At 41.6% G+C, this 13,896-nt stretch overlaps 1 protein-coding gene across 3 annotated transcripts in view; it reads right to left on the minus strand.

Moving 5' to 3' along the window:
• TTC28 (tetratricopeptide repeat domain 28) overlaps window positions 1-13,896 on the minus strand; it is an 824,287-nt gene that overhangs the window by 213,051 nt on the left and 597,340 nt on the right. For all 3 annotated transcript variants that reach the window (XM_073673179.1, XM_073673184.1, XM_073673189.1), the window contains one exon: window positions 13,412-13,577. In XM_073673179.1, the coding sequence (XP_073529280.1) occupies window positions 13,412-13,577 (166 nt within the window). The remainder of the gene's footprint in view (window positions 1-13,411; window positions 13,578-13,896) is intronic.

A 13,896-nucleotide genomic window follows, 5' to 3' on the forward strand; every position in this document is an offset into this window, starting at 1 on the left:
ACCCATATGGGCTTTACTCCTTATCCAAACCCTTTGACAGCACTGGTAACCGGCAATACTTCTATTTCAGCTCTCCACAGGCTGATGAACCCCTGTCTTTTGTTAAGGTACTTATATCCACTAGCTTAGGCATTCTACCCCATGCCTCATGATACTGATCCGCATCCCCTCATTGTTGCAGCTTCTGACTGGAACTGCTCTCTACCTTCTATGGTGCCTTCCTGCTAAAATAAACTTGATACAAATAAGGAATCCCCTATACTCAAATACCTGTGCTCCCCCTGGTATACCTTGACTGTTTTTAACTGCTTTTATTTGTATATAATATTCCTCTGCCTCCATCCTATCCTAACCCTCCACCCCAACCCCCCTTTCCCCCCCCTCCTCTCTCTCCCTCCCCTTTCCATCCCCACTTTCCCCTCCTCCCCCTTTTGACACCGTCTATTCCGTTACCTACCTCTTTCGTAACTCAGTGTCAACCGAGATGTATTCTTATGTATGACTTTCAATTATGCATCTTTTGTTATATTTTTTTCTCATCATGCTATTTATCTTTTTTGCAGTAGTGACTTAATGAATAAGGCCAGTGTGGCCGAAACGTCTACCTATTGTCGCCTTCACCACTGTTATTTTTCCTACATTTCATTGGTATAAATAAATTGGCACTAAAAAGCAAAACTTCCTATGAGTGCGCGATGAATTAATTTTTACGTGATTTGAGGACATTTCCAGTCCATTGCATCTGCACCTCAATTCTATTTGACAGTGTGCACGCTAATTTTCTATTTACTAAACCACGGCAATGTTAGGAAAACAAACATGGCCTTCCCGGCTTAACAGGGAAAACAAAACATAGCTTATAACAGTCCTTGTTGCTACGGGTAGCAGGAACAAACAGCTTTCCTTCACATGATAAAACAGCTCCAGGGCTTTCACCTCCAGACCCACCCCACACCAAATGCTCTAAAAGGCTGGGAATTTATCCTCTGACCTCCTCCCCCTCTACAGGTGTTTAATCATCCTAGCACTAAACATGGCTGATTAACCCCTCATTACTTTGTGTGCTGGAACATTTTTCCTATGTTTATATTAGTGGAGCTAGCAATTAGTGTTGAGCGAATTTGTTCGGCATTTCAAATTCAGGTTCGTGTTCCTGGTTCCGGCTTGTTCGTGCCAAAAAATCGGCTCTGCCCACGAACATCCCTGATTTGCCACGCTGTCACGCAGATCTGCGTGACAGCGTGTTAACCCTGATTTGCCAAGCTGTCACGCAGATCTGCGTGACAGCGTGGCAAATCAGGGATGTTCGTGGACAGAGCCGAAATTTTGGTGCGAACAAGCAGGAACCCCAAACACGAACCCGAATTTGAAATGCCGAACAAATTCGCTCAACACTACTAACAATCTCAGTGCTACATATTTCCCCTTCAGTACTTTTCTAGTGACTTTGTCACACTATTTACAAAAAGTGTTGCCTATGTTAATAAATTCATAATCTTACGACCCATTAAATATGTAATCAAGTTGGCCGTACATAGAAAGTCACATCCAAAGTCAAACAACAGTCTGATCACATATCAGCCATCTATCTATTACAAAAGCTATATATGAAAGATCTAGAAGCATTAAAAAAAAAAATAACGCCACCCAAAATCTAAGTTGTGTTAATTATATATCAAAACATGAAAATAGAACATTTTTTCAAATGAAAAGTGGGGGGGGGGCATGAAAGTGTAAGTATTATTCAGGCACGGACATGGAACGGGTTATAATAAGATACTGTAGCTATGAAACAAAATAAACATTTACATAGGGCTTGCTGCACACAGCAGAAGTAGTGGCATGCTTGGCAAGTTTCAATAAACAGACCAATGCAGAGTTCAAAGCTATAAGTACATCTTGAAATGTATAATAAAATAGAAACAGTGCAGCAAGTTCTGAAGGACTTCCAATCTTCAAACTCAAAATAGCTCCACTTATTTAGAGTTTTTGTAATTTGCTATGCCCTCCCTGGTAACTGGCATGATTTTAGTTACTCTGTTCTTTAACTGATTGACAGACTCGGCCTCTTCAGGGAAATGCACAGCTAGAAGGGAAGTGATTGTTTGATCAAGCTGCAGACTTTTGAAAGGATGCACCTTCTTTGATTTTGCATATCTCAACATGGTTTCTCTCCACAAAAGCAAATAAGGCCAAGCATAAAACTGAGTTTCTGCTCTCGAATTCGGTACTTAGCAAACACAGAGCATAACTAGACATAGACTCTAATGATACATGCTCATGTGATTGTAATATTAAGTACAATAAATAATCTGTGAAGATTCTTTTTAGACTCTTCTCTTTCAGTGCCAGAAAACTGTTCCTGTGTGTTTAGAAATCTTTTGACTCGCATCACTGAGCACCTGCACGGGATATTCATGCTCCAAAACCCTTTAAGCCATCTCAGTCAACCATATATATTCTACCTCTGGTTTTTACTTTGGTATTGCTTCAAGTTAGCAGAAAAGAAATGGTAGTTTCAAGTGATTTATGGCCTAAGAAAGAAAACCTAATGCGCTGTAAACATGGATGTGGTTAAAATTCCCTAAAACGGGAGAAAACAGAACAAATTGAATATGGATTGTGACATGTATCAAAAACATCAATAGCTAAAGAGTTTTATTACAGGCATTCATAAAAAAAGAGGTCTGCGATGATCAACATAAAGTAAGATACTAAATTGGAGCAGGTGGATGGAGGATCTCACGATCATCTGATCAAAATAAGAAACGCCATTACTGGTACACCAAGAATGAATTATTGTAGTTGTAAGTAATTATATATTTTGGGCAGAGTTACCTGTTATGTTTACAGCAGAAAGTAACTACTACTCACCTGTCCCGGCTCCAGCACCAGGCACGCCCTACATCAGTATCAGTGACCAGCTCCCTCTGCTCAGGTGCACATCGGGTTACCATGATAACCTCTGTAGCGGACCTTTGTTGTCATGAACCTAGGCCTTTTCAGGTTAGCTCACTCAGCATGCCACCTGAGTATTCAGATAGTCTGGCAATAGCAGCTACCTTACTGCTGGGCTTTGCTACCTCTAAACTCAAGTGTTTCTCCTGAAAAAAACAAGCTCTGAAATACAGTTTTCATACTCGGTTCTGCTGTTCCAATGTTTCTGTCCGTATACTTCTGTATATTTCTAACATCAAGTATGTCTCCTGACCAAGCAAGCTCTACCTCTCCATTGGGCATTGCTACCTCTAACCTCAAGTGTGTCTCCTGAATAAATAACATCTGCTATACTGCTGGACTATGTTAAATCTATCCTCAAGTGTGTCTCCTTAGAAAACCAGGTCTGCTATCCCACTGTGCTCAGCTACAGCCGTCACACTTAGCGACGCTGCAACGATCCCGACAACTATACGACCTGTCAGGGATCGTTGCTGCGTCGCTATGTGGTCGCTGGTGAGCTGTCAAACAGGCAGGCTCACCAACGATCATGGAAGCAGCGACATCGTGGAAAGAATCTTTCCACGATGTCCTGCTCTTGGTTACCAGCCTGCTGAAGCAGGAGCAGGCTGGTAACCATGATAAATATCGGGTTACTAGGGGCACACGCGCACCTAGTAACCCGTTGTTTATCATGGTTACCACTCTGCTACGGTGAGCGGGAGGTTACCGCTCACTTTAGCAGGCTCGTAACCATGATAAACAACGGGTTACTAGGTGCGCGTGTGCCCCTAGTAACCCGATGTTTATCATGGTTACCAGCCTGATCGCTGCTCCCGCTGGTCACACACAGCGATGTGTGCTGACCAGCGGGAGGGCAACGACCAAAAAATGATCCAGGACACTTTCCAGCGATCAGCGACCTCACAGCAGGGGCCTGATCGCTGCAAAGTGTCACACATAGCGACATCACTGGTGAGGTCGCTGTTGCGTCACCAAAACCGTGACACAGCAGCGATCTCGCTAGCGATCTCGCTATGTGAGACGGGGGCTTTAGAGTATCAGCAGACAAACAAATGGCACAACCATTCAGCTTTGCTGTTACAAAGTGCCTGTTTATATACTCGGCTCTGCTGTTCCAATTTGCCTGTCTGTATACTCGACTCTGCTGTTTCAATGCAGGCCTGTAAATTCAGCTGAACTTTCTTGTCCAAAGTGCCATTCTGCTGTTCCACGTGCAAGGTGCTGAATCCCACTACACTAATAGCTTTTATCCATGCTGTATACCCAGACCTACAGCTTAGAGAATCCACCTCACCAAATGAGCCTTAACAGTAATCTTTCTCAAAAATGATGTAAAATATATATATATCAATGACTACGGTCAGCCAAAACATAAACAGGGATAATTTATAATTGCATTTTTGGACACTGCAACATTTCATTGGCAAAATGCCTAAGCCAAATTTATCAATGTTTTTCACTATTTATTACACAATTTTTAGTACCCACGACAAAATGTAAACATTATAAGAAAATTATGAGTGGTTAAAATTTTGGAGTTAATTGCAACATATTTATGATTGCACTTCGACATAAAAGATGTAAGAAAGCTGTGTTAAAAAAAAGCCATGGAACAAATACATTTATGACACTATAACAGCTTTAAAAAAGGGCTGGATGATTTCCTCTATACACATAACATTGTGGGTTATAGTTAATTTTGTGACAAAATGTACAATTGGGGGGAGGAAGGTAGTACTTGATGGACCTAGGTCTTTTTCAACCTATGTAACTATGTTGCAACCATTATGAACAAGCATGAAAAGATGCACTGATTAGTGCAATTTTCTACGATTCCATGTGACATTTGACACATTGGTCTTATGCGTTTCTAACATTGGGAGGTGTATCAACCACCAAACTTAAAGAGGTACACTGGATTTTTTATGCCAAATTTATCATTAAAGGGAATCTGTCACCAGGTTTTTTTCTATCCCATCTAAGAGCAGCATAGTATAGAAGCAGAGACCCCGATTCCAGCGATGTGTCACTTACTGTGCTACACGCTCAAATTTCCATAAAATCACTGCTTTTCACCCACACCCCTGATTGGCAGCTTTCTTTGTACACTGTCCATAGGCAGAAAGGACTACATGACAGCAGGTTTACTAGTCCTCTAGTGATACTCTTCTGTTGATTAAACCACTGATTTTATCAAAACTACAGCAAGCAGCTCAGTAAGTGACACATCATTGGAATCAGGGTCTCTGTCTTTACATCATGTCGCTCTCAGATTAGATTAGATTAGACTAGGCACAAATGCAGTTATGAATTTGTCCTTTAGGGCTTTAATAAATGCTATTGAAGCACTGAAATGCTCGAATGCTCGGTATTTGAATTGTGCACATCGGACGCTCGGACTTGCTCGACTCGAGTAGCTAGTATAATGGAAGTGAATGGCAAACTCGAGCATTTTTCTGGATCTTTCTCTCTCGACTCAGATTCAAATGAGCTTTTTATGGGGACTCGAGCACTCGAGCACCATGTGATAGCACTGCTTGATACTCGATCAAGAACCCCGATGTAGTGCCAGGCATGCTCCCCCATCACTAATAAATTCTATTTAACGCAAGAAAAGTCGGCTTCTGTGAAGCATGACAGAATGTACTTTGAAATGTAGTTTTTGCTTTTCTCCAATTGAGCCAGTGTCCCCAAGCTGGCACTGAAGTTGACGGGTTCATACGAGCGTATTTCAATGTCCGTATACAGACCACAATGCCCGGTCTGGTGATGAGTCTCCCGACCCAAACTTACCGCATATGTATCTAAGAGATTGTAATTTAAGGTCAGGAGACCCGTGGTTAGTCTGGGTATTGTGGTCCGTACACAGACAGTGAAATATGCCGCTATGAACCTGGCCCAAAGGAAACAATTTTCCATTGCCTTTTGTTTCATTAGGAAAAAATTTTTTAAAACATATAAAAGAATTAACTGGTGGAGAAAAGTTGAACCTATGGACCTATGTCTATTTTCCACTTGTATAAGTAATTACGGCACATACAGTACAGACCAAAAGTTTGGACACACCTTCTCATTTAAAGATTTTTCTGTATTTTCATGACTATGAAAATTGTACATTCACACTGAAGGCATTAAAACTATGAATTAACACATGTGGAATTATATACTTAACAAAAAAGTGTGAAACAACTGAAAATATGTCTTATATTCTAGGTTCTTCAAAGTAGCCACCTTTTGCTTTGATGACTGCTTTGCACACTCTTGGCATTCTCTTGATGAGCTTCAAGAGGTAGTCACTGGAAATGGTTTTCACTTCACAGGTGTGCCCTGTCAGGTTTAATAAGTGGGATTTCTTGCCTTATAAATGGGGTTGGGACCATCAGTTGTGTTGTGCAGAAGTCTGGTGGATGCACAGCTGATAGTCCTACTGAATAGACTGTTAGAATTTGTATTATGGCAAGAAAAAAGCAGCTAAGTAAAGAAAAACGAGTGGCCATCATTACTTTAAGAAATGAAGGTCAGTTAGTGCGAAAAATTGGGAAAACTTTGAAAGTGTCCCCAAGTGCAGTTGCAAAAATCATCAAGCGCTACAAAGAAACTGGTTCACATGAGGACTGCCCCAGGAAAGGAAGACCAAGAGTCACCTCTGCTTCTGAGGATAAGTTTATCCAAGTCACCAGCCTCAGAAATCGCAGGTTAACAGCAGCTCAGATTAGAGACCAGGTCAATGCCACACAGAGTTCAAGCAGCAGACACATCTCTTCAACAACTGTTAAGAGGAGACTTTGTGCAGCAGGCCTTCATGGTAAAATAGCTGCTAGGAAACCACTGCTAAGGACAGGCAACAAGCAGAAGAGACTTGTTTGGGCTAAAGAACACAAGGAATGGACATTAGACCAGTGGAAATCTGTGCTTTGGTCTGATGAGTCCAAATTTGAGATCTTTGGTTCCAACCACCGTGTCTTTGTGCGACGCAGAAAAGGTGAACGGATGGACTCTACATGCTTGGTTCCCACCGTGAAGCATAGAGGAGGAGGTGTGATGGTGTTGGGGGTGCTTTGCTGGTGACAGTGTTGGGGATTTATTCAAAATTGAAGGCATACTGAACCAGCATGGCTACCACAGCATCTTGCAGCGGCATGCTATTCCCTCCAGTTTGCGTTTAGTTGGACCATCATTTATTTTTCAACAGGACAATGACCCCAAACACACCTCCAGGCTGTGTAAGGGCTATTTGACCAAGAAGGAGAGTGATGGGGTGCTACGCCAGATGACCTGGCCTCCACAGTCACCAGACCTGAACCCAATCGAGATGGTTTGGGGTGAGCTGGACCGCAGAGTGAAGGTAAAAGGGCCAACAAGTGCTAAGCATCTCTGGGAACTCCTTCAAGATTGTTGGAAGACCATTTCCGATGACTACCTCTTGAAGCTCATCAAGAGAATGCCAAGAGTGTGCAAAGCAGTCATCAAAGCAAAAGGTGGCTACTTTGAAGAACCTAGAATATAAGACATATTTTCAGTTGTTTCATACTTTTTTGTTAAGTATATAATTCCACATGTGTTAATTCATAGTTTTGATGCCTTCAGTGTGAATGTACAATTTTCATAGTCATGAAAATACAGAAAAATCTTTAAATGAGAAGGTGTGTCCAAACTTTTGGTCTGTACTGTACATTTTCAAGCTATAGCTAGAGAAGACACTTTCCAGTTCTCTAAATGCAACCAGCAATGTAAATAATGGATGGAATCATTCACTTTATAAGAATATGTCTCCAATGCCTTAAGCCAGATATACAGTATTAATAAGATTGCTATTACAAAGTGACTTCTTCTTTATTTCATGATGAAGGATCTTTAATGTATCTGGGTGGATGCTTTTAATTGTCTTGTACTATTAGCTGTGTGAGAAGAATGCTGGAAAGTGGGTTATTGCCCCCACTTGTAATATGTCTCCCTGCATATGTATCCAGTCTGCATCCAGCCGACACATTGTATGTGAATCTGGTGCAGTCCTGACAATATAAAAATGGAAATCAGCAGTACCAGGGACTTGGATTTTGACAAGCACCACATGTTCGTGCCTCGGTAAATGACAACACCTTCTCCTTCATAATGACAAAGAGGTTTTTACTTTGAAGCAAACAGAAAGGAAAAACAATAAAAAAAATAATAATATAGAGGAAGCACCAGTAGCCCGTGATCCTGCTGAAATGTGCAAGTGGCGTGTGACGACGGTAGAAGGGCAGGGCGGGTGTCATTAAATATAATGGTGCTGGTGTGCAAAGTGCTTTTGTCAGAGGTCTCTTTCAGATCCATGGATATCTCTTTCCCTGATAAAAATCCCCTGGAGGTAGAAGATGTACCGGCTGTCAGGCTCAAACAGCAAATTATGCAGTTTTTACTGACTTCCCCTGCCTGCTGACTGCTTGCCAAATATATTTTGTTTCTGTTTACATTATAAAAGGCCTCATCCTGCACTTTGTATTGATGCTGTTGACTTGAAACGGGTTCATTCTGAATTCAGTGGTATTGTGGGCTGGAAAACGAGCCGGGCTGAGGACTATTAAAGGGAAGATGAGATTTCCTCCCTGATGAGCCAGCACTTTGCATTCTTTAGTTCCCCAGTACATCAGTCACACTTTCTTCATGTACTAAGAATTCAAATAATTAGATACAATCAACTTGAAATTTTGGAATCGGTAAGAAATTCTATTCTGTGGTTTTACAATATTTATTGCTAGACTGTGGAATTCTGTAGTCCTTATATATACTCCTCACCATTGAAATGGTAACATCAAGAAGGAAGTCATGGAACACATGCACTTACACACATTGGCTGCACTATCAATGAGGTTATTAATGGCTGTATGAGGAATGTTCCACCACTGCTTACTGCAGTTGGGCACATAAATCATCAATATCCACTGCTGGCAACTCCCTTTGCAATTGCCGAGCTGTTAGTGCACCTGGAATGTAGACTATAGGCTATAGGTCAGTGTTTCCCAAACCCCATCCTCACGGCCCCCCACAAGTCATGTTTTCAGGATCTCCTTAGTATTACACAGGTGATTGAAGTATCATCAAGGCATCAGGAATTCTCTCACCTGTGTAATACTAAGGAGATCCTGAAAACATGACCTGAGGGGGGCCGTGAGGATGGGGTTTGGGAAACACTGCTGTAGGTTGAACTTGATGGACTTAAGTCTACCTTCAACCTTAAACAAAAACCTCTAAAACTAAAACTATAACTATAGGGGTCCGGCTACCATACATTAAGCCAGACTATAATATAAGCCATTTGCAACTGCCGACCAAAGATATCCTAGATGTGCTCAATGGGAGACATGTCAGCAGACAGTGCCATCAATGGTAGCACATTTAAGCCACCACGCAGGCTGCTCACAGTGGCACCAGCAACATGCAGACCAGCACTGTTGAGTTGAAAAACAGCTTCTGGAACACTTTGGATAAATGACTATAACACTGGTTCAACAAATAAATCAATTTAATGTTAATCTGTTAGTGTACCTGGAATGTAGACTGGAGGGGTCCAGCTACCATACATTATGACAAACTATAACATAATCCTGGGAGTAGGACTGGTGTGACTGTTCCCTTGTAAAGGTCTCTTCATTGTGTTCCCCACATAGTCACCAGCCTAATCTCATTTCATCCAAGACAAAAACTAGAATCTCAAGATTGATCATTGAAGAGAATAGACCTCCATTCTGGTCACCATTGCTGTCTTGCTCTGCACCATGATAATCTTTGAGAATGGTTGAGTGAGGTCAATGGAGCATTTGTAGCTGGACATCTGACTCTTTGTCCAGTGCCTTCTGATGGTTTGTGGAGACACTGTTTGACACTTTAGTCTTGGCCTCTGATGTCCAATTTCCCTTGCAGTACAAAATTGATCACCACATACCATTCTGCTAGTCCATGATTCTTCTGTGCAGAGGTTTTGCTCTTGTGTACCTCTTGCTGTCATTATAGTTTGTCATTGTGCTCCCAACCACCGGGACACCCAATGTTGAACAGTACTCACATCTCGGTCTACACGCATTGCAATCTGCTGGAGCGACTCAGTTTGCAACAAGTGGCCATCACTGGTATGTCAACAAACAGGAAGCATTACTCAATCACCCAACAAGACTTTATCGGATTTTTGGTATGTACGGTACACAAAACTACGTAATTTTCATGAAATGTATAACTTAACTGAAAACATACCTCCATTACCCCCAAAAGATAGTACATTACAAACTGAGCAACACTATGATTATAGGCTTGGAGCTAGTGTTGGCAAGTATATTAATCAATCAACACATGTCAAAGAAAAGAATACGTCACTCCAGGCATCAATATATCCAACACAAAACCCACTACAAGCTATAACAATGGGTATAATGGAGTCTCAGACAACAAATGCAGAAAATCACAATATTTGAATCAAACTTAAAATTGTTACAAAAAATTATAATTAAGCAGGACAATGTACTGTCAGCTACACAGGGCCATGTCCAATTGCTGGTTATTAAGATTAAATATGGTATAATTTGCCACATTCAGCAAATAGACAAAATTAAATCACAGTACCAGTTCTCAGTGTATCTCCATTGTGGTAATCGAGCAAAAGACTGATAGTGGTCCCATCAGACAATAGGAGCTGCTATTTCATGGAGAAGAACCATCCACAGTGGATATATAAAGTGTAAGTGCTCAGCAGCAAAGATTCAAAGTGAAGGACTATTACCTTCGTGTCCCTATCATACAGTGCCAAATTGGACACAAGTACTATTTAAAGAGCTCCCTTACATAGGCAGTTAACGCGCCCTGGAAGAAGCGTGTTGAAACAGTGGTATCAGGGTACAGAACCGGGGCCACTGGGATACCTTTTGCTCCTTGCTGTAAGTAATTTATCAATTTGGTTTTCTTTGTTGTGATCTCTGTTGTGAAGGTAAAGCCCCCGTCTCACATAGCGAGATACCTAGCGAGATCGCTGCTGAGTCAAGGTTTTGGTGACGCAACAGCGACCTCACCAGCGATGTCGCTATGTGTGACACTTTGCAGCGATCAGGCCCCTGCTGTGAGGTCGCTGATCGCTGCAGAATGTCCTGGACCATTTTTTGGTCTTTGCCCTCCCGCTGGTCAGCACACATCGCTGTGTGTGACCAGCGATCAGGCTGGTAACCATGATAAACAGCGGGTTACTAGGGGCACACGCGCACTTAGTAACCCGCTGTTTACCATGGTTACCACTCTGCTACAGTGAGCGGTAACCTCCCGCTCACCGTAGCAGGCTCGTAACCATGATAAACAGCGGGTTACTAGGTGCGCGTGTGCCCCTAGTAACCCGCTGTTTATCATAGTTACCAGCCTGCTCCTGCTTCAGCAGGCTGGTAACCAGGAGCAGGACATCGTGGAAAGATTCTTTCCACGATGTCGCAGCTCCCCTGATCGTTGGTGAGCCTGCCTGTTTGACAGCTCACCAGCGATCACATAGCGACGCAGCAACGATCCCTGACAGGTCGTATCGTTGTCGGGATCGCTGTAGCGTCGCTAAGTGTGACGGGGCCTTAATAGTCCTTCACTATCAGTCTTTTGTTTGATTACCACAATGGAGACACACTGAGAACTGGTACTGTGATTTAATTTTGTCTATTTGCTGAATGTGGCAAATTATACCATCTTTAATCGTAATAACCAGCAATTAGACGGATCCTTATTCTTATGGCCCTGTGTAGCTGACAGTATATTGTCCTGCTTAATTTTAATTTTTTGTAACAATTTTAAGTATGATTCAATAAAATATTGTGATTTTATGCATTTGTTGTCTGAGACTCCATTATACCCATTATTATAGCTTGTAGTAGCTTTTGTGTTGGATATAAGTATATTAATCAGTAGTTAACCATAGTCTATCTCCTTCAGCAGCAATAGTCTTTGTTTTAAATCTCCAGTTGTTCTCACCACTGATTATCAAGAACAGTTCTTTTACCTTTAACCAGGTTAAAGAGATTCTTGAAGATTTGTAAAGTTTCCTGGTTAAAATTAAAATAACTATTCCCAACAAGGAACTGATTACTGACGAAGAATCCCTTTAAGGCTATGTGCCCACGTTGCATTTATGAAGCAGAAAATTTCTGCTTCATTTCTGCAAGTCCTCTCCCGGAAAAACGCATGCGGAATTCCGCACGCGTTTATCGCGCATTTTTCGCGCGTTTATCACGCGTTTTCCACATGCGGAATTGCCTTGCGTTTTTTATGCATTGGACAAAGGCAATTCTGCTTGCGGAAACGCAAAATTAAATGACATGCTGCGGATTTTTGAACGCAGCATAAACGCTGCGGAAAAATCCGCAGCATGTGCATAGAACTTGCGGAATCACATTGGGGACCATGGGGTGCGGGTTACCAAGCGTTTTACAAGCGTTTCCGCTGCGGAAATTCCGCATCAAAAACGCTTGAAAAACGCTACGTGGGCACACAGCCTAAACAACAGCGATCGGAGCAAGCTCAGGTCACTGCTGTTACAGGAAGATGTTGGCTGTGTATAACAGTCAGCTTCTACCAGGTAAAGCGCAGGCTGAGCTCCTGAGCCCACTTCATACCCCGACACCCAACGTATCTGTATGAGTTAACCCCTATACTGTACACTACAACATCACCATCATATACCATCAAGTTTAATTGACTATGTAAGGTAAGATTGTGTGTTACAATTTGTAATATTCCCTGTAATAAAGCTTTACAGCAGTAGCCAGGAAACATCTCTATTACAGAAACATAGGGAGACAACTCAGATTTATTTGCTGTCAAATTTACAATGGGTTGTGTATTAATACACAGGTTGATAAGAGACTTTTGTCATATTCTGCAGTGATGGGTCCCTCTGAGACTACACTATTGTGTGCAAAATATACAGAAAATTAGTCATTAAATGGTAGAAACAACTGTTTTCTAGGTATGTAGGCTCTGTTCTAACAAAGCTGTCTATGGCAATGAAAAAAAACCATCCAATGACCTGCAGCAGCACCCAAAGAATGGACAATGATTATGCCACCTACCTCGTCTATTCATGCCATTTTTTCCATAAACCAGTGTGAAGAATACTTCATCTAGCAGTTATCACATACAGGAAAAGCAATAAAAGCTGTACACAACATCTCCACATCTGCTTGCATTCATTTTCATATTTCGGCAATGTTCCCCCGCATGTCTGTTATACATTATGAACAGTGTAAAATGTTACATTAGTACAGTGTAACTGCACAAGTAACAGGCTAACAAGAAGCACGGTGGAGGCAGCTACAAATCCATCTAAGGGCACCATCTGCATGGAGTTTGTATACCCTATTTTCTCCATGTTTGTGCAGGTTTCCAACCAGCTCATATTTTATGTTTTCACGGAACATGTACAATGCAGAAGTAACTGTAGTATACAACTAACCGTGTGTAGTAGGAGTCCACACCGAGACTTTCCCGGACATTTGCGATGTGCTGTTCTAGAACGGAACTGTTTGACCCCTGAAAACTCAAACTTCCAGATTCACTGAAATCACCAGGGTGTTCTAGAGTTGTGTCTCCCAAATAGTATTCATGAAACTTTAATATTCCTATAAAAAAGTAACAAAATACCAAATGTTGTTAGATTTTCTGACATACTAAACTTACCAAAATGCAAAGTGAATGAACAAAAGAGAAATCTATATCAAATCAACATTTAGTGTGACCACCCTTTGCCTTCAAAACAGCAACAATTCTTCTAGGTACACTTGTATTATGTGATTTTTTAGGATAATAATCAGGTGTATGAGTAATCAATTATACCAAACAGGTGATAATGATCATTATTTTCATCAAATGAAACAGAGGCTAAAACCTGGGTGAGGAACTGCCAAACTCTGTTATAAATGAGGTTGTAAAATACAGTTT

This window comes from Phyllobates terribilis, unplaced genomic scaffold (genome assembly GCF_046119375.1).
Source record: "Phyllobates terribilis strain yellow unplaced genomic scaffold, ASM4611937v1 Scaffold_1__5_contigs__length_1240528914, whole genome shotgun sequence".
In the NCBI taxonomy this organism is placed as follows: Eukaryota; Metazoa; Chordata; class Amphibia; order Anura; family Dendrobatidae; genus Phyllobates; species Phyllobates terribilis.